Source organism: Tiliqua scincoides, chromosome 3 (assembly GCF_035046505.1).
Source record: "Tiliqua scincoides isolate rTilSci1 chromosome 3, rTilSci1.hap2, whole genome shotgun sequence".
In the NCBI taxonomy this organism is placed as follows: Eukaryota; Metazoa; Chordata; class Lepidosauria; order Squamata; family Scincidae; genus Tiliqua; species Tiliqua scincoides.
In genome coordinates this window covers 125,999,046-126,026,763 of record NC_089823.1, presented here as the reverse complement: position 1 = coordinate 126,026,763, position 27,718 = coordinate 125,999,046, and the positions used below count along the sequence as shown (strand labels likewise).

At 49.0% G+C, this 27,718-nt stretch overlaps 1 protein-coding gene across 1 annotated transcript; it reads right to left on the bottom strand.

The window, feature by feature from the left end:
• Positions 1-9,539: 9,539 nt before the first annotated feature.
• PCDH8 (protocadherin 8) lies at positions 9,540-24,385 on the bottom strand. The gene is made up of 4 exons (XM_066622063.1): positions 24,366-24,385; positions 12,022-14,539; positions 11,417-11,624; positions 9,540-9,913 (listed from the first exon to the last, which is right to left on the bottom strand). Exons 1-4 carry the CDS (start codon positions 24,383-24,385, stop codon positions 9,540-9,542), a joined length of 3,120 nt encoding a protein of 1,039 aa, XP_066478160.1.
• Between the last annotated feature and the right edge of the window lie 3,333 nt (positions 24,386-27,718).

Below are 27,718 nucleotides of genomic sequence, written 5' to 3'. Positions count from 1 at the left end.
GGTGGAAGTGCCCGCTGTGAACCAGTAGCTGGTTCCAATAGCAGATCTGGCAAAACAAAGCTCTCCAAATGTGCTTAGGTGTTTATTTCACCTAGGTTTGAAGATGTCATGTAATCTTCAAACCCACTGGGTACTCAAACTCTCAGGAGTAAATCTCCTGAGATAAGTCTTTGTGGGGGGGAAGGGAGCAATACAATTCCCAGGATTGTGCCACTGCAGGAAAAGGGGGAGCTATTTTTAAACTTCCCTTACCTCCTGCTGGGGTGCAGGGAGCACTATGGAGCACTCTGCAGGGCTCCTGGTGGTTTGTAAAAAGTGAAAGTTACTATCGTGACTCACTTCTGGGTTGCGGAAAAGGACGGGTTCTCAGGCTAGTGGGTCATGAGGACCCACCAGTTTGAGGACCACTGTTCAAACCTGATCAGATGATGAGAAAATACTTGGTTCCTTCATCCCTGCCTTTACCTAGACAGGTGTGGGCTTGGCTGTCCAATCCATGAGCCCATACCAACAAGAGGGTTGGATAGAAGCTATTGTCTCTGAGGAAGCCCAGGTATGATCACAGATCAATCGAGCCTGTATCTTTTTGGGAATGGTGTTTCAAACAAAGAACCTCAGAAGAACATCCCAGGATTATCCTGGGATTGGGCATCTAGGATGCTGGGCAGGATCTTTGAAAGGCTATAGCATCCAAATGTCTTTGGCGGGGGAAGAGCTAGAAATGATCAAAAAATAGAAAAAAGGGCTAAAAAAAAAACAGGGCCTTCATCACTGGCTCTTTCAGAAGTTATAGAAGGCTTCCCCAGGAAAGGGCTGGAGTCAAGCAGCCCAACTGACTGCATCAGTTCTATGAAATCTCAGTGAGCTAACCATACTGGATCCTGTTCAGAGTTTGGGAATCACTTTGTCTCCACTTAGAACTCTCTGACCTCTGTCTGCCTGAACTCTCACCACTTCTCACTGCTGGCTGAGGTCCAGATACCCTGCCTGGACTCTTGATGCCTCTGGACCTCTTGGACCTCTGCTCTGGTTGAATGCCAGCCACTCTTCCTGGAACAAAATAATGTTAAAGTAGCTTCTAGGCTACACTATAGGGATGATTTAAATAGATTTTTATTGGTTCTCATATTATTATTATTGCAAGACCCTAAAGAGAAGGTCAAGCATTAAAAATGTGAAGAAGGCTTTAAGTGGCTTGGGGCCACTTATGTGATACTGGTGAAATTGCTTTGTTTGGGAAAGCTTCAAGAAAGTAAAATCAAGAAGAATGGATTTTTAAAAATGGGACTTGCTTATTGAATATTGGAAGAGAACTCGTCAGCAACATATAAGAGCCAACAGAATTCTCATCACTGTTGTAAAGGGGGTCATGGGGATCATGTAACTGTTTCTTTGGGATACCCAACCTCTTGCAATAGGGGAACTGCTGTTATGTTTGTCCTGCAAAAATGGGGGAAATGAAGCAGGCATCTTCTCCCTTGTCACAGCTCCAAACAATTCTTGCAGTGGACAATTGCTGACCTGAAATTAGTTGCTTCTTGCAGCCAGAATGCTAATTAAAGTTTCCTGTAGCCAGAGTTGATCATTGCTCCCTTGTCTCTCTGTGGCCATCTGCTTCCTTTCCAGTTCAGCTCCCAGGGCAATAAGTTTTCCCAGTCTTCTCCATTCCAATGCAGTTTTCTTCTTCTTGATGGAGGGCAATCACCAACAGTCAAGGCCAGCTTCATTTTCCTTATGGCTGAACTTTGCTGCCTTTGTTGCAGAGAAAACAGACTCCTATTACTTTGTCTCTCATCCAGCCTAAGAGCTTGGTTTCAACAGGGGATGGGTAGCAGTAGGCATGCAAACCTGGTTTTGTCCAGGTTTATCCCTGCAATCTGTCACTGGACTGGTTCTTGGATACCCCACCAAGGTCACAGTACAGGAGAAGATGGCAAGAGAGCAGGTGTGCCTGGGCTACCTGTCCCTGACGTGCTTCAACAAAAGCAGGAGTACCTCTGCTTTCTTTTCCACTCTGATCCTACTCTGAGCCACCAAGGTCAGAAGAGAACTGAGGATTAGATGCTAACACCTTTGGTAACGAAGGATTAGATGGTAACAAAGGTAACACCTTTGATACTACTAATGAGAAAACAAGGCAATGCTGCTGCTTTGTCATCCTTTCCTGTATTCAGAATGCAGCATGATGTCAAAGTCATAGATGTTCTCATCCCCAAGAAACTTAACTAGGGGAGATTAGTTCTCCCACACAGGCCTAGTTGCTCTTCATCCCTGATTTAAACCTAGGAGCTGACATGTAAAGCAAAAAGATGTCCTTGGTCGATTTGAACTGACAAAAAGGCAGAACACTTACCCTATATACATGAGCATAATAAATGTGGCATATACAAGGAATATATAGCTTACTGGATGTGTAAAAATTCTCTCCATTCCATTTTGTGCAAACCAGGTCTATTCTTCTGGTCAATATAGGGTCTCATAAGCAGAAAACAAAGCTAGTAGTTTTCTACTACGTACTTTGCCATATAGTACATTTTGTCATCTTCTAAGAACCCACCTTGTTTTTTTCCTTTTAAAGCAAGTTTGGGTGCAATCCTAACCCCTTATGCCAGTGCTTTCCAGCACTGGCATAGCGGTGTCAGTGGGGCATGTGCTGCATCCTGCAGTTGGGTGTCACTCACGGAGGCTTCCTCAAAGTAAGGGAATGTTTGTTCCCTTATCTCAGAGCTGCATTGCCCTTATGTCAGTGCTGGAAAGCACTGACATAAGTGATTAGGGTTGCTCTTGTGGTTGTGGAGGTAGGTTTTAAAAGCTAGCAAAGATCTGCCAAGGAAGTCCCAACATTGTATTCTTTATCCTAAATATCATAGGTTGTGCACAATATTCTCCACTACACATTGCCATAAGTCTGCGTAGGTGGTTCTGATTGAGGAAGAGTGAACTGGTGGTGAATAGCCTACTTACTTTTCTGCACTCTGCTGTGTGTGTTACCTATGTTACTGCAGTAGGGCTGCAGTAGGTTTTGCATTAAGAAGGGTGGTCTTTGCCAGCTTTAGAGCCCCATCCTATTCCTGGCACTTCTGAGTAGACAGAAGTGACAGACTTACTTCTAAGTCCCATTATAGTCAATGGGGCTTTCCCCAAGGTAAGTGCGGATAGGATTGCAGCCTTAGTCTGGAGAGAGACCTTTGCAAAAGGAAAGGGCAGCAGGAATTACTGCAGGAATCACTGCTTGCTGAAAGGTTCTTAAACTCTGTCACAGTCAGTTTTCACAAGTGGAGAAACTGGTAGCAGTGGATCTCCTATTAAGAGAACAGAGCAAATGCCCCAGGCGCATGCTGCTGGAACCATCGGAAGCCTTCTGAGGCTCCAGACGCAGTCTGAAACTGCACCAGAAGTACTGTTTAAGACTGTGGGGAAGTCTCAGATGGCTTCCCCAGTCAGTCCCAGAGCCGTATGAGTCTCCGTTGCACTGGCGGTGAGGGGCGGTGGCTTTGTGTGAGGGGCACCACTGTGGGCCTTTGCCCTGGGGCACCTCGAGGGCAGGTCCGCTACTGGAAGGCGGGGCTAAGCCTCATCTGTGGTAACTGTGTCAGAACAGACAGCTGGGTCAAAGCAACCCATTTCATTCCAGGTGAACATGGTTGTGCTTTAAAGAGAGACCAGGAAATAAAACAACTTTTAAAAAATAAGCAGAGGGTTTCTCCACTATCACCTCCTCCTCATTTTTGTCATCTTCTTGTTATTGTACTATCAAATGGTGCCTTTCACAGTAGGATAAACAAGGCATGGCTCTGGCCTGAAGGGCATGTAATCTAAAATTTAATTGCGGAGGATGTAAGTGTGAAAAGCTGAGAGAGGAGGGAGTGCCAAAAATAAGAGAGAATGTACATCTACAGATGTGGTCATAAGGATTCATTTCAATTGTGGATTAATGCACTTCAAAACCATGTTACGTATGGTATTATGGACCCTGTGCAGGTGTTTCTTCTAGCACAGGTCTGCCCAACTTGTGACCCAGTGCATGATCAGCCATGTATTAGTAAGCTTATGAGAGTCTCCTTCTTGCATCCATAAAAATGATAGTTATGGCCCTGGCAGGACACAATTCATTGTGGTTGAATTGTGTATGGCTTGCTAGGTCCCATGTTGTGCAGAATTTAGCTGCTTTCGCTACTGTTTGTTCTGCCTCTCCATTTTGAGAACACCAGTGAAAGATAGTAGGAACAGGGAAGAAGATGCCCTCATCTGCCTTCCAATTCCATATTTTACACATCGCTTGGGGAGAGTGTGTTGCCCAGAAGAGTGTGTTTGCAAGGCGTCATCATGCTTTTAGCAATGGCCAGGCAGCCACTTTGTTGTTTCCAGAGGAAGCGTGAAGGAAGCTGTCAGAAACTTGCAGCTCAAATGGCTGAACCCTTGCAACCCTGCCTTAACTGAAATGAACAGGAGTTTAGCTGTTCTTGCAGGGGATGCAGTCTGAGCTCATATGGAAAAACCAGGGTCATGATCCAAAGTTAAGCACTTTTCCCCCAGCTTGGTGCAGTGTGTAGATTGTTAGACTTGTAGCCCAAGCCTTCCTACTTGTGCAGCAATGCAGTGGAACCAGCCTGATGTTCACTGTGTCCTGTGGGGGAGTTTTAGCCTCTAGAGGCCTCCTCAGGGTAAGGGAACATTTGTTCCCTTTCCTCAGGATAAGCCCATGGCACTCTGCCTGGTGTGCTTGGACCTGCACCAGCGAAATCACTGGTGCCATTCAGCATGAACCCATCAAGGTGGATTGAGCCCAAGAAGGGGTGAGGATTTTGCTGCCCATTCTGACCAGGCCCTGCCCCATTCTACCTCTCCCCCTCCCTCCCGCCCCTGTGCAGTATTACCTGCAGTGGCAGGCATCCCCATCCCCGGCCCATTACCACTCCTGGTGGTGGCCAGGCTGTGCTCTGTGTTTTGTTTGCGACAGCTGGAAAACACGTTACACTGCAAGAACATGTGTTCTGGTAGCTTAAGCAATGCATAGGATTGTGCCGGTAGCCTGGAGTTCCAATCCTCACTTGGCCATGAGCTGCACTGGCTAGTCTTAGGCCAGTCATTCTCTTTCTGCTTAACTCATGTCAAAGGATTGTTGTGCGGGTAGGGTGGGGCTTCTTTCCTGAAGTAAGGATGGGATAAAAAAGTAACACCTACTACTTTCAAAGGAAGGAGTTTATAAGTTGGAGTAAGTTTTGTTTTATATATGTACTGTATTACATATATGCACCAAGCACAACATATGCAATAATGGTGCATGTGATTTGCTATTGGGAGCTATGTAACTAGGGGAGCAAACCAGCCCTTGACTTACGCCGGTGCAAGTCCCCTGTGCTGGCCCAGGAGGGTTGCAAACGTGCCATAAGGAACATTTGCGCCTCCTCAGGAGTCAGCTAGGCTGGCGCACAGACTGAGGAGGCTGGAACAAGTTTCCATGCCGACTGAGGCACCGAGGTCTGCTTCGGCCCGCCTGAGCTGGTGCAAGCCTCTGAGATAGGTGGGGAGGGGGTGGGGAGGAGGCAGGAGGGAGGTGTTCCTTGGTGGGGGAAGAAGGGCGGTGGGTGGCCTCAGGGGCGGGTGGGCAGGGAGCGGGAGGTGGGGCTGGGATTCAGCAGTTATGCTGGATCCCAACCCCTGTTCCTGGGGAAAATAGAGCAGCTTCAAGCCTTTCCGCTTTCTTTGGACTTGTGCCACCTCAAGAGGTGGTGTAAATCCGAGTAGACCCATAGGGGCAATGTTGGAGGAATTTCTTAAACCTGGTTTCCTCCTTAAGGGGGAAGCAGAGTAGCTTCAGCAGCAGACCCCCCTTCTTGCTGGGAATCAACCCCAGGGAGCCTCCCACACCCGGCTGACTGCTAATCAAGAAAGACAGACAACATTGGCTGGTTGAACTTGCAAAGTAGATTCATTTACTCACAGTTCCTTAGTAGTACGTTTACAGGATCTGAATATGTTCAGAGGTACACTAACTTAAGAGATAACAAGGCCCTGAGGCTGCCTCGTCCTGCATGCCATCAGGACGTCAGCAGCAGAGCCCTGCTGGGAGTGGCGATCTTGTCTGGTCAGTGGTCTTGAGGAAGAGAGAAAGAGCTTGGAGAGGAATAATATAATAATAATAATAATATACAGTATTTATATACCGCCTTTCTTGGTCTTTATTCAAGACTTTATTCAAGGCGGTTTAATAGGCAGGCTTATTAAATCCACGCAGGGATTTTTACAAATTGAAAGAAGGTTCTTTCTTTCAAGAACTACTACATTCAAGGTGTTACACTCCGATCTGATTTAACATTCTGGCCTCCATCCTCCCACGCTCCGAGCAGATGGAACAGCTCAGCTGCAGCTTGCCAGCTGCTTCAAGGTCGCACGGTGCCGGTGGCCTCGAACTGGCAACCTTGTGGATGTTAATCTTCAGGCAAATGGAGGCTCTACCCTCTAGACCAGACCTCCTACCCTCTAGACCAGACCTCCTGCCTCCTTCCTGAGAGGAAGGGAGTTATATAGGGTTTGGGGCCACGCCCCACATAGGTCATCCAAGGTGGACAGGTAAAATTGCAAAGGACACTGGGCTATGGCTTAACCCTTTTTAGGACAGTCTCCTGCCACCTCTTGGAAGCAGACGGAGTTGTACCAACTCCAACAGGCAAGGGGGTCTTACCCAGAGGTAAGGCGAAAAGTTTCCCCTTGCCTCTGGCTGAGCCACTTTTGGCCCCTATCCTGTGCTGGATACAGACAAGCCTGGTTTGCCTGTTCCAGTGCAGGGTAGAATTGTACCCTAAGATAATGATGGATGAAAGAGTAGAAAGCAATTGAAAAAATAAAGAAAAGGGAGCAGGTTGAATGGAAAAGAACAACATGCATGAAAAAGAGGAAAATGTGATGATGGGACTGGGAAAGCCTGGTGGAATGAAGCTGGAGAGGGATAGAAAGAAGAAAAAAAGCAGGGGGATGAATAAAGAGCCAGGTGAAGTGGGAGCACATCTGGCCCAGGGAAGGATAAGATATGGTAATGGAAACAGGAACAGATGGACACAAGATCATAAGAGAAAGGGAATGATTGAAGGGGAGGGCCAGCTGTCAAGGAATGATTTGTGAGGAATGGGGATGAGGAGGGTCTTTCCCTGAACTTACGCACTCACCATTTGCCATGAATCCTACCCCACTTCTGACTACACTATGAAGTGCTATATGACCAAATGTAAAGCAAGACAAGGTTTCTGTACCTTTAACTGGAGTGCAGAAGAAATTGAAGCTAAGGCTGTTCTCATCTGGCTATGACAACCCATGGCTGCCAAAATTCCCTCTTCTGCATCCAGCACAATTACACTACAAATTTATATTGGTTTTAGACCAGTTTCCATTACCTACTTTCTCCGCAAAGTATCTAGGAATTGGGGGTTTGGTGAGAACAGTGAGAATTTTGTTACGGCTCCTGGCCTTTTTTTTTTGAAAAAAGAAAAAAAAATGGGACTATTAAACCTGCTTGCATCTGTTCTCCCCCATGAACTTTGCTGATCCTCTTTCATCTCCCTCCTTTTTGCCATATCCCATTCTTCCATCTGCCTAATAACCCTCTCACTCAACTCGGATCTCTGCCTGTATATTTGGCAGTAGGTCTTGCGCCTTCTCCAAAAACCTGTGTTCTGTGCATCACCATGATACGGCTTTGATTTACATTATCTAAAGGACCTGATTTGAGCTGAAATGTCCCAGGTTGCACTATGCTTAAATAAACCAAATTATCTAGAGAATGCCAAGGTTTTCCAGGCATTATCTTATTTCTCAAAATGTAAAAATGTGACTGCAACAAACATGTGACAAGTTCACTTGTCAGGGATCTGAATTGGCTGAAACTCCTTGTGATATGTGCTCAATGTGGTATCCTTTATTCGAATGCAAAATGATCCAGATAAGTTTGGGGGTGCTTGGGAGCAAACCATGGCAACAACTGTTTGCTCTTATTTTTAGGATTTCATTTCTCAAACAGCCCAATCCACTCCAGGTGATGCAGTAGTGCCAACATGGTATCGGTTGCACCTTGCAGGGAAGTTCTGGCTTCTGGAGGCCACCACAGGAAAGAATCCAGCCACTGATGCGACTATTGGATGTGTGGCAGCGATATCACTGGGGCAATTTCATGTGCACCCATGAAAGCAGATTGAACCTGGGAAGAAGGATTGAATTCAGCTGACATAGCTACCATCAAATCCATCCCTTCCTGGCCCTGATCCACCCACACACTTCCCTCCCACCCGGGTGCAGTCTTACTTTGGGTGATGGGTGTCTGCCGCTGCAGAGCCAGCCACTTGCTGCTTCTGGTTATAGCCAGGCCACATGCTCTGGTGTGTGACTTTGTGACTGCTGGAAAGTGCCTTGTGCTGCCAGAATGCTATTCCAACAGCATAGCTGCTATGAGGGTTGAACTATTCGTTTCCTTGTTTTTGTGAAAACTACCTGCTGCTTTATTTGCAAAGGATAAATTCAAATAATGAAATTGACCATCAGAGCACCCCAAGCACATAACAAATTCTTTATTAGTGTGTATAGTGACACAGCATAATCACACTGAGTTTGAAACTGACCAACATGACTCCAGAAACACAATTCACATATGGCAAGGCAATCTTTCCAATACATGGAGTTGCTTAACTAACTTATTAAATTGTGAAAGAAAAGTTCCTTTATGTGAGTCCTAAAGGATTCAATGTTCTTTGTCGCATGAGTTTCAAGCAGTTCCTTTGGCAAGATTTGCTGATTTCTCCTCGCCCCTAGGTTTTATTATATAAAAATAGAATGAAATTTCCTTATATACAAACATTACATTACACAATATACAGGCTTAAAAAAAACTACAAAAAAATGCAGGCCATGGGTGAAGCAAGAGTGCAAGAGGAAAAGTTAAATACTGCACATTTCATAAAAATTACATTAACTACAAAGATTTTGTTTGCAAATATCAAACAGTACCAATGTAATTGGAAATATTCCCCAACAACTTCATTTATACACCATATGCATATATATACATATACACATGTGTATATGTATATACATACAAACATATCTATCTATATGTGTGTATATACATACACACACACACTTACACATTTTTTAAGGCACATTTCACTTATTTCTATATACATTACTGAACCTGGTCAATAATTTAAGAACTCTTAGGAATGGCCTAGCACTCTGCATGCTTGGGATGGGGGAATGGTAGCTGTGTTTAATTTTTTTTAAAGGTGTGTGCTAGGGTGCCAAGACTTTCCCCGTAACTTTGGAAGTATTTAGGGGCTGGTAACCAAGTAGTGAGAGTACCTTAAACATGCTCAGAGTCACTGTCCTCTCTAACCAGTCTGAAAATATAGAGCAAGGGAGAGAAAGGGGGGGAAACAGTCCCCCAAAATACATGGGTTTGGAAATTCCAGTTCTGGGGCCAGATACCAGCTTCTGAAATGGCTCCTGAGCCTGACATTTGTGAGCCTCAGCTCAGGTTAAGCACTGAGTAGCAGTCAGACTTTCTGACTGGTCTCAGGTGGCGGGCCTAGATATCGAGTAGAGGGGGCCTGAAATAAGGGCACCGAAATCTCTTGGAGGTCTGGCAGCCTCCCTGGATGAGGAGGGGAAAGCAGTGTGATTGTCCTGTCATAATCCCTGTGCAAGACTTTCTCATAAACACTCTGCAGCCCCACAGTCTTTGGCAGATGTGCCTGGTAAAAGTTGTCTCGGCGAAGGGAGTCCCTTGGCAGCGAAGTGCTTTTGCAGAAGGTGGACAGCTGGGCCTTGGGGTGGGGAGAGGAGTGCGGATTGGATCGGCCGCAAGAGGGACTCCAGCATCGATCTGAGTGGCCCAGGATCTTGCATTCTGCAGTACAAGCCCAGAGCCCTGAAAATGCAAGTGACAAAATAGACTTGTGAACATGAACATGCAGGAGATGGAGTATTAGTAGATACTAATCATGGGCAGCACACTGAAGACAATTATACTCATGCCATATTGAAGAAAAGATTCACTTGATTCCTACATGGTGGTAATGTCCAGTATCATTTTCCATAGCATACCAGCTCATAGCATACCACTGTCACCAGATGAAAGTAATTTGTCATCAAAAGATATGGTGGGCAGATGTCCTAGAATTCTGGGATAAAACCCCCAAATTACAGTAGCTGGCTAGAATCCATCATGTAAACCAAGTGAAACTACATGTGTGTTTTATTGGACTGCAGGTCAACATGTACAGGAGCCAAATGAGTAAAGGAGGAATATGTGATAGAATAAATGAATACTGTGCTTGAGTTTCACCTTTAGGGCACAAAGACTGCCTTTTGACATCTTCAAGCTTCACGCTGTGCCTAAGGGTACAGTATTCCTATTATTAACCACATTTGCATTGCACCCTTCCTTCATGGAACTCAGGGTGGTATTTAATCCTAATAACATCCCTGTGAGGTAGATCAGCCTGAAAGATGGTGTCACTCAAGATCATCCCATGATCCTTGTGGATATGAAGCCATGGCTCCAAATTCAACAGTTAATGTGGTGTAGTGGAATGTGTGTCATACTTGCATCTCTCCAGTGTGGTGTTGTGGTTAGCTGGAGAAACCAAGGTTCAAATTCCTATTAGACCATGAAGTACACTGGGTGACTTTGCAGTAGACACCTTCTCTTAACCTTATCTACCTAAGTGGTGGTAGGTAGCTACCTAACTAAGACTGGTGGTGAGGATACAATTGAAGAGGGCAGAGTCAACTATGCTGACTGAGCTCTGAGAGGGCAGAGCCAACTATGCTGACTGAGCTCCTCTTAGTAATAGGGTCAAATCCTTATTCAGCCATGAAGTTCATTGGGTGACCTTTAGCCCTTCTATCTCAAGTGTTTTGAGGATGATCTGGAACAGCCACCATGGCATAAGAGAAAGGGAGGGTCAAAAAAGTAATAAATAATCAGTCAGGCCACTGAGCTCTCACTGGTACAGTACACCCTAAACTATTAGAGCAATTCTTTGTACATTGTTTTGGTTTCTGAGACTACAGACAGGATGGGATGATGTAGTGGTTTGGGAGTTGTACTTAGACCTGGAAGAGCCAGGTTCAAATGCCCACTCAGCCATGAAGCTTCCTGGGTTACCTTGGGCCAGTCAGCCTCACCTACCTCACAGGGTTATTAAGAAAAGGAGGGAACTATATATACCACCCTGAACTGCTTGGAGAAAGGGTGGTATAAAATGCGAAAAATAAATAAAAATAAAATACAGCAGTAGCAGCCACTAGAACATTGGTTCGCAGACAAAATGGTCTCTTCCCCTCCTTTTCCTCAGTTTCTGAATTGATATCATTAGGCTCTGTGGCAGTTCTGACAGCTTCTGAGAAAAACAAAAGAAAGCCTTACCATTCTGCATGTGCGTAATGAGGTCCTTCTTAAGGGCATCCCCGCTGATGTCAGAGTCGCTGTCATTGAAGTCACTATCACCTTTGCCACTGTCTTTGCCACTGAACTTTTCACCTTCTCTGCCTGAGATGGTGTTGAAAGAATGACCCTTCCAGATAGCCACAGGTGGTATCGGTTCTTTGCTGTAACTAGGCGTAGAGGCATAAGACTGGAAGAAGGACAGGTACAGGGGTGCAGGTTTTTAGGGTTGGCAGGAAAGAAAAGAAGCAGCAGTTTTAATAAGAGGAAAGCAATCAGCAGCCTGATCCACACCCCAAAGAATCTAAAATACTTGAAATTAAACCACATTAATCTAGTTAGCATAAGTGGATTCAAACTAACCTACAAATCCAAATACTTTGATGTTACAGGCAGTCTGGTTGTAAATGATTTTAAATGCAGGCATTCCTGCTTAATTAGTTTACTTTTGGGAGTCTCAGGTCTTCATAATAAAAATATTCACAAATACGTTAAGCCACTTTAAGCAAGGGAGCTCATTTTCCTTCTCAGTCTCCACAAATCCCATACAAAGCACAGTACAGAGAACGGAGGAGACAGAACGTTACCTCTGCAATGGTTCCACGGAGTTTGCTCTGGCTGTCATAGAGACCCGTGCTTGCTCTGCTGTTCTCGGAAGTGGGGATGTCTTCGCTGGCTGGGGAGGGTTCAGGACTAGTGAAGGAAGATTTGCTGGGGAAGGAGTGTACTTCAAAGCCATTGCCTCGGACTCCTCCTCGAGGGGTGGAGGACGAGAGGCTGCTGCCGCTGGTGCCTCCCTGCTGCCCCATCTCCAGATGAGAGCTGTCCAGCGGCTCCTCCAGGGCACCTTTCTTCTCCTTCTTCCGTCTGTTGCAGGTGGTGGCGATGGTGATGATGGCCACCAGCAGCAAAGTGCAGCTCCCGGCTAGGACAATGATGACAATCAAGGGGATGTCCCACTGCAGTGCCTTCCCTTCCCAAGAGCTGGGCTTTGCCACCGAGTCCTGGCCACTGGAAGGGGGCAATGAGGCAGTCACCTGGAAGCTAATGGTGGCCGTGGTGGAGAGGGGTGGCTGTCCATTGTCAGCGACTACGAGGAGCAATTGATAGACTTGCCCTAACTGTTCTTCTGAAAGACTGCTGGTGAGCACAATTTCACCTGTTTTCTTGTTGATGGTGAAGAGATCTGGCTCCTGTGGCTGTAGCCTCTGTGGGTCTGGCAGGAGAGTAAAACTTAGCTCAGCGTTGACTCCCTCATCAGCATCTCGGGCTTTGATGTGTGCCACCAAGGAGTCCGGGGAGGCTTTGCTGGACACTGCGATCTCCAGTGAGCCATTGGTGAGCGCAGGGTGTGTGATGACAGGCACATTGTCGTTCTGGTCCATCACCCGCACCTTGACTAGGGCTGTGCTGGAAAGTGGAGGTGACCCACCGTCACTCGCTTGGATGCTCAGCTCCAGCTGCTTGAGGATCTCATAGTTGAAGGTGCGCAGCGCATAGATTGCGCCTGTGGCTGGATCCACAGAGACATAGGTGGAGAGGGAGGCGCCATTGACCTGGCCGTCGAGCAGGCGGTAGGCGACCCTGCCGTTGGAGCCCAGGTCCGGGTCGGAGGCGAGCAGGGCGCCCAGGTAGGCGCCCGGCGGGTTGTTCTCGGGCAGCAGCAGCTCCTGGCGCGGGCGGGCGAAGCGCGGCGCGTTGTCGTTCTCGTCGGCCAGGCGCACAGTGAGGCGGCGCACGGTCTTGGCGGGCGGCGAGCCCAGGTCCTCGGCCAGCAGCGTGAGGTTGTACTCGGGCACGCGCTCGCGGTCCAGGGCGCCGGTGGTGAGCACCACGTAGCTGCGGGCGTCGTAGGCGCGCTGCAGGGCGAAGGGCTCGTGGGGCGCGGCCAGCAGGGCGCAGCGCACCTGCCCGTTGGCGCCGGCGTCGGCGTCGGAGGCGCTCACCAGGGCCACCAGGCTGTCGGGGGGCGCCGCCTCGCTCACGTAGGCCAGGGCGGGCGCGTCGCCGGGGGGCTCCCCCGGGGGGGCGGCGGAGGGCGCGGCGCCGGCGCCGGCCCCGCGGAGCGCGCTCACGGCCAGCGCGGGCGCGTTGTCGTTCACGTCCAGCAGCCGCACCAGCACCTTGCAGCTGGCCGCCAGGGGGCTGGCGCCGCGGTCGCTGGCCTGCACGTCCAGCTCGTAGGCGCGCTGCCGCTCGTAGTCGACGGCGCCGCGCAGGCTGAGGCGGCCCGAGCGCGCGTCCAGCGCGAAGAGGGCGCGCGCCTCGGGGGGCACCTGGCTGCCCCAGGCGTAGAGCAGCTGCCCGTTGGCGCCCTCGTCGGGGTCGGCGGCGTCCAGCTGCAGCAGCAGCGCGCCCGGCGGCGCGTCCTCGGGCAGCTCGACGGTGCGCAGCGCGCCGCGCGGGAAGGCGGGCGCGTTGTCGTTGGCGTCCAGCACGCGCACGCTGACCGTGGCCGAGCCGGCGCGCGCCGGGCTGCCGCCGTCCTTGGCCACCAGCTCCAGGCGGAAGGCGGCCTGCGCCTCGCGGTCCAGCGCGCCCAGCAGCACCAGCTCGGCGCTCTTGCGCCCGTCGGCGCGGCTCTGCACCTCCAGGCCGAAGTGGCTGTTGGGCGAGAGCGCGAAGCTCTGCACGCCCAGCGCGCCCGCGTCCGCGTCCTGCGCCAGCTCCAGCGGCAGGCGGGTGCCCGGCGCCGCGCTCTCCGACACCTCCAGCGCCAGCAGCGGCTGCGGGAAGCGCGGCGCGTGGTCGTTGATGTCGCGCACCTCCAGCTCCACGTGCAGCAGGCGGAACTGCGGCTGCGCCCCGCTCAGGCTCACCACGTCGAAGGCCAGCACGCACGGCTCCTCCGCCTGCCCGCACAGCTGCTCGCGGTCCAGCCGCGCCGCCCCCAGGCTCAGCTGCCCGTCCCGCTCGCGCACCCGCACCAGCGAGCTGTTGCCCGCCTGCTTCATCAGGCGGAAGGTCCTCTCCCCGCCGACCCCCTTCAGGGGCAGCTCGTCCGCCAGGGTGCCGATCACTGTGCCGGGAGGCTCTTCCTCGTAGATATGGTACCGGATGGTCTTCCCGACAGCGGCGGAGAGCAGCCAGCCCAGGCAGAGGAGCCTCAGCGCCTGGCCGAGCGCGCCCGAGCAGCGCCCGTCGGGGCTGGCACGCATGTCTCGGGCGCTACCCGGGGGCGACCGGCAAGGCTGCAGAAGGTGCGCGTGAGGGAGAGCACCGAGGCTGGTAGACCCCTTTCCCTAGCTGTGCTGGGGAGCCGTCCAGGCTGGCCCCGTGCGCAGTCCCGCTTCCACCTGTCAGACTACCTGCACCCCACACCGCACCTCTGCCTGCCGCGCTCTATCCAGCGTCTAAGCCCGAGCGGCGCCTCCTGAGGGTGTTTAATAGACGCGGGTATGCAAATGAAGCCAGCCGATCAGCCAATCGCAGGGCTCCGTCTGCTCCCTGGGCGCCTCCCCGAGAATCATTTCCATGCGAAGAAAAAGAATGGACAGATCCAGAGAAGGAAAAGGGGGAAGAGGATTAAAAAGCGTTTCAGAGGATCGTGCCTTTGTTGTGTCCCTTTTGACCCTCCGGAGTTGTTTCCCCCCCACGCCTGTTTGGGGTCTTGGCTCTGGCTGGGCAAGGACATCAGGGTCACAGCCCAAGCCTTTGCATGTCTACTCAGAAGTAAGTTCCACTGTGTCCAATGGGCCTTACTCCCGGGAAAGCGTGGATAGGATTGTAGCCTCACTCAGATCGTGCCTCCTCCCTGGGTTGGAGCAGGAACAGGTGCCTTGTCGAAACCCGTATCAAGCGGGCGCAGATTTGGGAGCCGTGTGCGGGAGAAGGAAGAGGAGATGCACCAGGATGAAATTTTCAGGCAGCTTTGCGCTCTCAGCAAAGCTGGAGCTTCGGAATCCAGTGGAGTGCCTATAGCAGGGGAACTTGATTGCTAAGCCCCTCTTTTTCCTTGCCTGAAACCTTGTGATCAAGACCTGTCAACACCTGTCAAAATCGTCACCATCATCTTCATTACCACCACCAGTATCATCCTCATCCTCATCATCTGCCTGCCTTTTCCAGGAGCTCTTTCTAACATGATTTTCCTACACCAGACCCAGGTGGAGGGAGAGAGAGTGAGAGATCTTAAGCCTTTGTCTGGGGTGGGGGCAAGAGAAGACGAATGGACTCCAAATCCGATTTAGCCTAAACTGGGGGAGATTTGGAAAGATTTCAAAGATGACACTGAATCAAAGGCTCATGAAGCTCTCGTTAGCTGTTAGCCAGAGAATAGCTTGGCAGGGCAGCCCATCGGAGGCACCAATGTCTGTATTATTTTCCGGTGACAACCGAAAAAAAAGCAAAGGGAAGAGGGGGAATTGGAGCAGTTTCCCTCTGTGGCAGGGCGGCTAAATTGAATATAATGAGCAGGGCGCCACATGGAGCCGTCCTTGGCCAGTCCCATTCATCGCCCATCACTGCCATAACTCTTTGACCGGGGCGATGATGGGCGCTGAAGGAGACACAATGGCCGGCGGGTAGGAAAAAAATACATTTGACCTCCCCCCTCCGCAATCCGCCCTCCTGGTGCCCTGCTATGCCTGTTGAAGGGATTTGCTTTTTGTCCTCTCTCTGGGAAGCCAAACGAGTCTCGTTCCAGGAGAACAAAGTAACAGCGTGAAGCTGAAACCTGGCACGAACCTGGGGAGGACTGGGATGGGGTGTGGGCTAAGCCATCTGCTTTTGGGAAGGGGGAAGCGCTAGCAGCTACTCCGCCACCAGCCAGCCCTCCAAGTTGACTGGTTCACATGAAAACACACCTATCCACCTTCGCTTCTCATAGCTGTCAGTACCAGCGTCAGTCGTGAGTCAGCAGGCCTGAGCGATTCAGGGAGACTCAAGCAAACAAGGTTGTGTGTGTGAATGCATTTGCATGTCCCACATTTGCATGTGGAGTGGAGCATTAACCCAAGAGGAGGAGTCGCCCTCAGTACAACCCAGTCTCAACCACCTATACCAGAAAATAAACTCCGCTGATTCCATTATGTCCAATTAAGTTTTCAATGCCAACCTGAGACTTCTCGGGGATTGCACTTAGTGGCACTTATTTCTGAGTAAGTATGCATAGGCTCTGGCTGCATGTGTACTTTGACTGTAGCTGGTTCCCTTTGTGGATCTTCAAGAAACAACTTTGGGCACTTCCAGATGTGCTCCTTCTAGCACCAGCCAGTCATTGCTTTTCCATTTGCAGTCGTGTGGGGAATGGTCACGTTCTTTCAACACCTTAGTAGGCATAAGCTGTTTTGGGATGCTTGCGTTGCTCTGTGACTTTTGAGACACAGTGGTTGACTTTTTACAATGACTCTAAAAAAAGATAAAGACTTAACAATAGAAATAACAACAGATGACATGTGCAACTATTGCACCACTGTCCTCAAAATAATTGAGATTTTGGCACAAATAAATGGGATAATTTAAGCTCATGGAAATACTGATGGACAATAAATAGATGACAATTGTGTGATTACTCTTCCCCAGACCAATTGAACAAGGTATACTGAATAGGATGTTTCTGAACTCCAAGTGCCTAGAGTCTCTGAATCAGAGCTGGCCAGGGTGAGTTTAGACTCAAGAGATCTCAGTCATACCAATCAGGGGGTGTTTTTGGTCCCAAAGTACTGTATTACTGTCTCATGCCCCATGGTGGGAAACAACAACAACACTTTTTTAAAAGGACAGCATCATATCTGAAAACAATACACAGCACAATCATATACATGCCTATGCAGAAGTAAATCCCACAGTAGGGGTGACTCCCATGTAAATGTTTATAGGATGGCAGCCATAGTGTGTGAAGGAATGATGACTCCCCACCTCTTTTACTTCAAAGTATATCAAAACAGTAACTGCTGCATATAAGTGGATTAAGGAGCATTTGCCTACCCAATACATAAAGATACCCAGCTTGCATTCCACCACAACTCACTCAATCTCTCTCTCTCTCTCTCTCTCTCTCTCTCTCTAGCAGGGGCGTTAAACATAAGGCCTGGGGGCCAGATGCGGCTGTGGTGTTACTGCTGAAAGGGCAGCCCACATGAAAATTGGGCTGTCTCATATCTTGAAATATGATCAATATTTGTGTATTTTCTGTTGTCTGCAGCTAATTAATTCCTGAGTAAGAAAAAAGTGCTTATTTTTTATTATGACCTGTTTAATCACATCAATTCCTGCCTAATGACATCACTTCTGGCCCTCATTAGGCATCATGAATGCTATTCAGCCCTCAGTACTAAACAAGTTTGACCCCCCCCCCACTCTAAAGTGTTCACAGTAGATTACATATAGATATATATGGAAGCAAGACCTATGGTGTTCAATGGGGCTTGCTCCCAGGTAAGTGTGGACATATTTGCAGCCTTGTTCTTTGCAACAGCCCTGTGATTAGGCTAGTAGGATGTGACTAGTTCAAGGACATGACCCAGAAAACTGCCTGATGCCCCTAAGGTCTGCTAAGCAGCCCCTAAGGTCTGCTGCCCCTGCGCTACCCCCCAACCTTTACCATGCTCCTAACATGCTGCCTTGAGACCTCGATATGTGGAACTTCCAGGTTTCAAAGCAGTGCAAAAGGAGCATGGTAAGTAGGGCAATGATCTTCATGCTCACTGGAGCCCAAAGCAAATCATTATTGGATTGAGGGAGAGAGGTGGTAGCGGTGGCAGTCTTGGGGTGAAAGTCACCTCGAATCACATCACTAGGTGAAGGCAAGACGCCTCACAAGCTGCCACTGAAACAGCCCACTTCTAGCGGCTACATGAATGGGCCAGCGCTGCCCTCACCTTGTGATGTGCCAACATCTGCTCCTCCCACTCCTGTTCTCCAATCCAACACTCTCTGCTCCTCCATAGTTTCTATTCCACTCCACCCTCCTTTTTTCAATCCAGGCAGTAGAGCAGTGGATTTGGGAATGGAGGACATTAGGCATCTCTGACAGCCTGCTGCCTAAGGCCAACTGCTGCCCAGTTGGTCTCCTAGATGCTGATCAGAATCCTGATCAGTAGGATCAGAATCCTGATCAGTAGGATGCTGATCAGCCATGCTGATCAGAATCCTACTATATCGTCCCATAGTCCTCACACAATATTCTGAGCTTCTTGTGCTTCCTTTGGGGTGCAATTTTGATCCATTGCAATGAATGAAAGTTTTGCTATTGACCCCAAGAGGATGTGGATGTCTTTTTTTTTTTTTTTTTTTTTTGTAATCAAATCCTGCACATATTTATTTGGAAGCAAGTGCTTGCTGAATTCAATGGGTCTTGCTGCATAGAACAACTTTACAGCCCAATCCTATGCATGTCTACTCAGAAGTCAGTCCCATTTGAGTCAATGGGGCTTACTCCCAGGAAAGTGTGGGTAGGATTGGGCTGTGTGGCTGAAATCCTACCCACACTTTCCTGAGAGTATGCCCCATTGAACAAAATAGGACTTACTTCTGAGTAGACCTGGTTAGGATTGTGCCCTTAGTTGTGAAAGCAAAACTGGAGACCATATCCAAAGACAAAACTCAGGGGTCATCTACCTGGACTGGTTTAAGTGAGATGGTCTCTTTTGGTACTTCTTGTAGCAGTTCAGGCATTTATATCAGCAGTTCAGGGCAGGAGGTCTGGTCTAGAGGGTAGAACCTCCATTTGCCTGAAGATAACTTCCACAAGGTCGCCAGTTCGAGGCCACCAGCACATTTCGACCTTGAAGCAGCTGACAAGCTGGGCCATGTTATTCCATCTGCTCTGAGTGTGCGAGGATGGAGGCCAGAATGTGAAACTAGATCAGAAAGAAACATCTGAATGTTGTGGTTCTTGAAAGATAGAACCTTCTTTCAATTGTAAAAATCCCTATGAGGATTTAAATAGCCTGCCTATGTAAACCGCCTTGAATAAAGACCAAGAAAGGCAGTATATAAATACCTGTATTATTATCATTTATTATTATTATATGATCTCGGCTTTATGCTATCTGAGATAGAAATGGACCCTCTGCTGTAACCCTGGGTTAGTAATGCCCATGGTTTGCTGCCTTTCATCAGGAAAGGCTGTGATACTAGGAACATTTAAGATGCTGACAGGAGACATGATATATGCTTATAAAGTACCGCTTGCAGGAAACAGATAGCCATTCTTCACACATTACACAATGAGCTTATATAATTACCTAACAAATTGTGGTACTGGCCTTGGGTTTAGATAGCTTTAAATGGGGGATTAGACAAATTCATGAATAGGTCTGTTGAAGGTCATGAGTTGTAGACATTGAAATTGAACCTTGAGGTTCAGAGGGAGTGTATTTGTGCATACATGTTGCTTAACAAGCACTTGCTTCCATGCACTGCTTATGGACTTTCAAGAGGCAACTGTTTGGTCACTGTTGTAAAGAGGATGCTGGACTAATGGACCTTTGGCCTGATTAAAGATACCTCCTATGTTTTTAACACTTTTTCCACAGCCTGTTCCATCCCATCTCCCTCCAGCCAATTTGTGAATACCGCATAGAAGCTTTGTCATCGTTATTTCTCCCCAAATGCCCCCCATGGCACCACCACCTAAGGTGCTCTATCACTGAGCTGTGGTCCATCACAAACATAATATGTGAAACAGCTCTTAGCTTCATATCTGAATGGGGGGGGGGGACTGAGCCAAGATCTCTGAGCCCTAGTTTTCCTTATTCCGACTGGGGGCAGGCCTGGCCCAGTTCTGAAGTAATTTGAGGCAACTGGTAGCTGTAAACTAGCATAGATCAAAATATCCTGGATTAAGACATTTGTGGTCTAGATCAGCATTTTTCAACTGGTGATACCACTGGTAGTACTTGAGGTGTTGTCCAGTGGTATGTGCTGTTCTCAGGGGATACCTGCCACCTGGCCATGAGACCATAATGTGATGCTACAAACAGCAGCAGCAATAGTCTTGGTTTAGCAGGCAGAGCTCCAGTGCAGTTTTTGCATGCTTGAAAAAGTCCATCCTCTCACCCTGAGCCTCTTACCACTGTTTGTAGCATTGCATCTGGCTTCCCAACCTGGAAGCAACTGGTGATGATGTCAGTTGCATACCTGCCATTGGCCACCCTGGGGCAAATGCCCCAGGCACCGGCTGCTGGGATCTTATGGAAACCTCTCTGAGACTCCTGATGGGAGCGGAAACTGCTTCCGGTTTGCCGGGGGGAGGTCATGCGAGGCTCCATGAGCCTCTGGTGAGTAGGAGGGGGTGGATTTATGCCTGTGGGGGGCGGCGATAGCCTGCGGGGGGCACCATCGTGGCGCTTTGCATCGGGCGCACGACTGTGGAGGTCCGCGGCTGGATGATGTCATTTCCAGTTTCATCTGGTGGTACGTAGGATAATTAGACCATGTGAAGTGGTACATCAGAGGTTGAAAAATGCTGGTCTAGACTGTAACATTTGGATCATTACAGTCTAGCTTCAGTGGTGGTGTCACTGGGGGTGCAGGGGGTGCAGGCTGCACTGGGTGATGAGCATGGAGGTGGTGAATTAATTAGTGACAAAAATAGCTAAAAGCACGGTTTATAGGAATAATACCATCATGTTATATACCATTCAATGCACAATTTACAGCAGAATGCAATGAAGAAAACCATGTTGAAATAGCTGTGTTCTGTCAAAAGGTATAGTGAAAAAACCAGTGGGGGTGGAGTGATGGTACATCAGCATGCCCACCACCCAGGACATTGCCCCACCCACTGCGTGGGAGGAGGATCATCATGGGTGTGACGTGCTGGTTTCCCCGCACCAGATGACACAAACCCTAATGACACCAGTGAGCTTCAGAGCACTACAGTCTAGTAAAACCAGGTCATTTGAATCTATGCTTAGTTTAGTTTATGCTTCTGTTAAGTGGTTTAGGTAACATGGATATGTATAGTGTAAATGTAGGGAAGATTAACATGGGGATAAATAAGGAGGCCAGATATAAAGGAGGTGTTAACCGTCCTGTGTTGGTGCAGCCTGATACTCTGCATGTTTGCTCAGAGTAAATGGGCAAAGCATTCAGTGGGGCTTACTCCCAGGTGAGTGCACAAAGGATCCTAGCAGTCGACATGGAACAGAAGAGAGGTTTTCTAGTATCTAAGGCAGGGGTGGGCAAACTTTCAGCTTTAGGGATCCTGGACTTTAACAATAGTATAGAAGGGGGAATTTCAGCAGGTGCAGCTCAACATCTCACAGATGACAAATTCTCTCTTCAACACAATTGTTAAAAGTCCTAACAATTCCTAACGTTGAAAGTTTGCCCACCCCTGATCTAAGGAGACCTACAGTGCGAGCCTATGTATGTCTACTTAGATGTAAGCCCCACTGAGTTTAATGGAATTCACTTCCAAGTAAGTATGTATCGGATCGCGCTGTTAATGCATATGTGCAGATGACAATTACACGGTGTGAATTGTGCTTACCTCGTACCCTGGATGATTAAAAAAACAAAACACGTCCATTTATAGATATCGCCATTCTGGGGGACGGGACGGGACCAACAGGCAGCAGTAGATTTAGGTTTGCAGAGGGCTCCCCTCGATGCTTGACCAGGGCGGCTCTCCATTACCCTTTCAGAAGAATCCACTTATTGGCGAGATCTGAACTGCTAGGGGCTGGAGCGATGTGCGCGCAATGGGAGACATGGAGCCCAGTCCTGTGCATGTCTATTCAGAAGTAAGTCAGTCCCATGATAATCAATGGGGCTTACTCCTAGGAAAGTGTGTCTAGGATTGCAGCCACTGCTGCTTTGTGCATATCTGGATGCAAATTCTCTTGGGACAAGGAGGGGCATTGCTTGGGGTCCAGGGCAGAGGGCAGGAGTGGCACCTTTGAGTGTCCCAGGGCAGAGGGCCGGAGAGGCATCTTTGGGGAGTCCAGCGCAGAGGGCGGAGTGGCACCTTTGGGGGTCCCCGGGCAGAGGACAAGAGTGGCAGCTTTGGGGGTGCCAGGGCAGAGGGCAAAGTGGCACCTTGAGGGGTCCCAGGACAGGGGGCAGGAGTGGCACCTTTCCCTCGGCCCTGACTGGCAAACCGCACTTGCTGAGCCAGCCTGAGCGGTTTCTCCAGCGCGGCCCCTCCCTCGCGTGGGGTCCACTCCGTGGTCGTGCGAGGGAGTGCGTGTCCTTGCACGTGAGACCCGGAGGAGGAGGGGGAGGCGAGGAGGGCCGCGCTGTGTTAAGGAAAGAGTTATTCCCCAGCCCCCCCCCCCCAACTCTCCCCGAGCCAGCCGGGCTCTGTGTGATGGCACGCGAGTGAAGCGAGCTCTGGTGCCTGAGCACTGCCAGCGGACCCCACCCCGGCGCGCAGCAGCAGCAGCAGCCACTAGATTATGCAAATAGCTTTCAGCGCGTCACAATGGGGAGTGGGGAGGGGAGGAAGAGAGCGGGAGCCCCTGGCCCGGGGCAGCGCTGCGCCCACAAAGGGCGCCCCTGGGGCTTTGTTCGCGGGGCTCTTGAGCTTAGCAACCTCCCAGGCGACCGGCCTGAGAACAAACAGCGCCCACAATGGCCCGGCCCCCTCCCCGCCCGCCTGCCAGGCTGCATTTCCCTGCCTGCCTCTTAATGCCCGCATTGTGGGCACTCGCGTGCAGCCCCCCCAGGATTGACAAGGCCGTCACGTGATGGATTAGGGGGAACCCCCCCGTCCTCCCCGGGGGGTGTGTGTGGGGAGGGGAGGCTTTGCAAAGGCGCGGACAAAGGGCCCCCAGCTCGGCTTGATCGGATCTCTCCCGTTCTCAGGCCCCATAATAGGATTATCTTCTCCATTTCAAGTTCGATACAGCATGTAATTTATTTTTAATTAGGATTAGATAGCGGGGGAAAGGCAGTCAGGCTCTGCCCCAGAGGCAGCCAGCACTTGCTAAGGGAGGAGGAGGGGGGGAGGAAGAAGGCAGGGAGGGGGTGCTGGGGGAACAGTCTGATTCTCCCCCCCCCCCCAATTAATATAAAGAAACAGGACTGAAGGGGCTCTTCTTCATAGGAAAACCATTCCACCCCCTGCACTTCAACGCCCCATCAAGAGTGAGCTGAAATAGTTGTCCCTCCCCAGGCTTTCTTCCTTCAGATTCGTTCTTGTTCAAGGAGCTCTCCTGCACATGAAAGGCTTTCATTCCTTCTCATCTGCTCCCTGCTAATCCACCAGCCACTTTTCCCTGTGATGTTGTCCCCTAGCAGGGCCCGGGACCGCAGCATTTTTGGTGCCCAAGGCAGACCGTCCAAATGGGACACGCCACCGCCGTCTACCAATTAAAACGGGGCCCGATCCACCAGGAAAGAAGTTCTCCTGCACAAGCCTGGCTGAGACCGCCTAGGCAGCACTGGATTTAGGTTTGCGGAAGGCCCCCTATTAGATGCTTGACCAGTGTGGCTCTCACACCCACAGGTGTAGGGCTGACAAATGGAGGTAGCGGCACCGTGAAGACCAAAATAATGCTCAGATCTGAATTTGAACACATTTGGAATGCAGAACAATGTTGAACATTCCCTCTCCAAATTAACTTCAGCCTTGGTAGGAATATTGTAATGCATGACACGACAAGACGTCTATCTTCCTGGGCAGGAGCTATGATACAAGAGTACTTCTAAGGTTCAGTTGAATGTTGTGGTCAAGATGAACTAAGTTGATGTTCATGTTTCAAAAAGCTGCATTTCTAGCTGACACCTAGCCCCCCCTCCCCCTTCCCGCTACTTTCAAAATCCACATTCAGGTCTTTAAACTCCAAGTACCCAATTTTAAATTTTAATTTTGAAATCACAGTGATTGCTTCTCCTCTTGTTTTGACTATCCACATCACCTAGGAGCCCGGACTGATTTGTAGGACTAGGGATCCTGGAAAACTTTCTGGTCTTGCTTTGACTTCTGGTCACAGGGGACTACAGTCATAGACAGCTTTACACATCCAACGTGCCTGGCCATCTGTAGCATCTGCCCATCTGCTGCAGAGGATTTTACCATTCTGCTGCTTCCCTGGATTTCCAGTCAATAGAGAAGTGCATTTCTAGTGATCATATTTATTGTTTATCTTTTTCCACATTTTTATACTGCCCTTCCTCCAAGGAGCTCAGGGTGCTGTACGTGGTACTTAGGTGGTACACATATATGGATAGATTTCATAAATGACTGGCTACCCCATAGTGTTATATATGCTGTGATATGTTTTCCTAGACTGCAATCCTGTACACATGTATCTGGGTACATATCTGGGAACCATCGCTTCCTTACCTCCTTTGTCATATATTCCTTCAAAACACATTTTACTGGGATTCGCAGTAGAATAGTCATTCTATAGGGAACAGGTTCACAGTTGCCTTACCTTCTCCTCCAGGTCCACTGCTGCTGTGATTTTTGGCAGGCTGGAGGAGAAGGTAAGCCATCCTCCCATTGCCCACTCACTTGCTCCCCTAAGGAATGACAGGGCAAAGAGGATGGGGCAGCAACTGGGGGAGTGGTCAGGCATGCAGCAGGGCAGGAAAGGCCGCAGACAGATGTGAGGGATCCCCCTCGCCACCAAATTGTTATTTCACCTGCCCATACTCAAAACAACTTCATTGTGGATGGGCCAAGTCCAGTAGTTAAATCTGCTTGTCTTTCACCTGCTTGGTCCCTTTTCCTCTGGCTCCCATAGAATTTTCCACTGCAGGCTCCTGCCTCACCTTCATGGTAAAGCCTTCTCTGCAAATGACTGTCCAGTTGCTGCAGGAGTGGAGGAATGTATTTGCAGATAGCGTGTTCTGTACTTATGAGTACAGAAATACATGGTTTTTCTCAGACCATGTATTCTATGAAATAGAAAATGGGAAAGGCTCCCCTTTTCTCCTTATTCCTTTTGTACTTGTGCAAAAATCAAATCATTGGCCAGTTTTCTTTCAGGGAGTCATGGGGCTGTGTTGTGGGAGCACAGAACATCTCTGCATGACTGAGTAGCTGGAACCTTGCCGATGGAGATCATTCAATGGGCCTTTTAAAAATTGAGTTGCCCTTTTGAGCCTCAAAGCCTGGAACCCAGGACAAAATGATGGCTTCAGGCTGTTCAAACTGATCCTTTACTCAGAAGAAAGTTCCACATGAGTTGCTCCGAAGCAGATCTCTCAAAGGCCTAGACAGGCCTAGAGACCACTTTTGGCTTTTGAAGCCACTAGTTGTAACCAAAATAAAAACTTTTTAAAAAACTAATCTCTTATTTACTTAAATTTGAAGCCCTTAATTAATGGCATGCAGTGGTTTATGATAGTGGAACAGAGTTCCACTGTTGCAAAATGGATTTTGGTGGTACAACCAGCGCAACTGGCAGCAACCCAGGAAGTTCACCACTGAACTGGCAAAGGTTGGTCCAATGGAAAGGGGCAAGGAAAGGGAGGAATGAAGGTGCTTCCAAGTGGGGCAGAGGGAGGCAGCCTGAGGGCATGGACTGATAGCCTAACTGCTTCAATCTCCCTATCCACTGCCATTACATGCTTTGAACTTATGCCTGCTACATATTAGGTGCAGATCCAAGGACTCCCATGTCTGTTGTGAAGGCTTTCCCCAGGGGTAAGTGAACAAAAGTTCACATACTCCGAGGGGTCCTTTCCAACTGTCCCACCACCCAAGTCTGCAGCATGTGCTCTGTTGGTGTAGCTGCATCCTTGGATGTGGGGGTGGATTTTGGTAGGATTGGGCTATAAGTGTTGTCACATTTTGGTCCAATAGGGATGCGCATCAAAACGAGTTGCAAAACTTAATCAAATGCCAAAAACTTAACACATGTCTAAATTTGAGGCCCCCTTTTGAACTTCAGGCCAAAGCCAAATTGCCCTCCTGGGTACCCCTTTACTGATTGAGCTAGTTAAGTAAATTTGCTCAGGATTGCCATCCTGAATCACTGAGACAGGGTGGAAAGAATTTTTTGTTTTCTTACAGCAATCTTGTATCATGTACGACTGGTTCACAGTAAATGGATCATGATTACCAGATACACTTGGGATTGATTACCAGATACACTTGGGATCAGTGTTATTCCTTACACTGAAGTCTGTCAAGTAGCCTATTCTACTACTAGCCTACAATTCTCAGTATCTTTCACAGCGAATTATTTGAGCCATCAGTAATACTTGTTTAGACAATTAGGAAAATCCAAAATTGGCAAAGTTGCTAAATTCAAAATCAATGAATTTGAACATCTGAAGTTTCCATATTTGAAATACAGGAGATTCTTAATTTAAAAAAAAAAATTAAGGAACAATCCATTTTTGCATAGGCACAGCAGTATGTTCATGAAGGTTTCAGCATATGGCTCAGTAGAGCCCTGTCTCCTGCATTATTCCTGTGCTGGGCCATTTTGGGGGGGAAGGGGAAATCTTTGTGAGGCATCCATATCCCCACCAAGCATACACTCTTGACCAAGTACAAGTTGCTTAGGTGAGAGGGAGGGCTGGATGGAAGTAAGGAGGCATGCACAAGTTCTCAGCAATGAACTGGGATGCTGCAGGCGTATGTATGTGCTTAAGAGGAAGAAGAGGAACGAGTTTATTGAGCCCTGTGCTAATACTCTCATGCCCCAGAGCTGTAGTGATGCAGCCATGGGTTGTATCCTTAGACTTGGGTAGCAAAACATGAATTCTGTCACCAAGAATGTTTTGAGTCTCGATGTACGTACAAATCTTTCCTCCAGAACAAAAATTGATCTAGAAACTGGTAAATGTGATCCAAAATCCCTGCTTGAAAACTTGAATCCAGTACGTTTTCTTTGCATACTTGAATCAGCTCTGCAGCCCAACTCAGTCCCTTGCCAGCCACACCGATACATGGACCTGGGTTGGGGGATTGAGGCTGGGAAGGGGATAAGGTTTCAGTGGATACCACTGCTGCTGAATTCACCCCCTTCCTGGTCAAGATCCTGCATCCTCCCCACCCCTGTTACTGCCCTGTTCTGCCCACCCCTGCTGGGGTGGCTGCTGGTTCACAGAGCCAGTTGCTTGCCTTTTTCCGGTTGCAGCCAGGCTGTGTGCTCTGGTGTGTTGTGACAGCTGGAAAGCACCTAATGCCGCTTGAATGTTTGTTCCAGCGACACTCTGAGCCAATAGGATTGGGCCAACCGAGAGGCTTGAATGGAAGCAAGAGAGCCAGCCAAGAGCCAGTGTAACTTTTGGGGTGCAAAGCTGCCAGCCAAGGAATGTAATTTGTTGTGCTCTCCAAGACTTTGTACCGTACAGACTAAGAAGTAAGCAGAGGTGGGATTTGGCAAGGCCAAGGAAAGCAGGAAGGATTATTTCAGAATCAGGCAACAC

Bases quoted from the DNA above. Each gene is read 5' to 3' on its own strand.
- PCDH8 (XM_066622063.1), bottom strand. From the start codon at position 24,385: ATGGGCAGATGCTACAGATG. The intron at 14,540-24,365 runs GCCAGGCACGTT...CCAGGCGCTGAG, and splicing joins ATGGGCAGATGCTACAGATG to GCTCCTCTGCCTGGGCTGGC. The intron at 9,914-11,416 runs GTAAGGCTTTCT...TTGCATTTTCAG, and splicing joins CATTACGCACATGCAGAATG to GGCTCTGGGCTTGTACTGCA.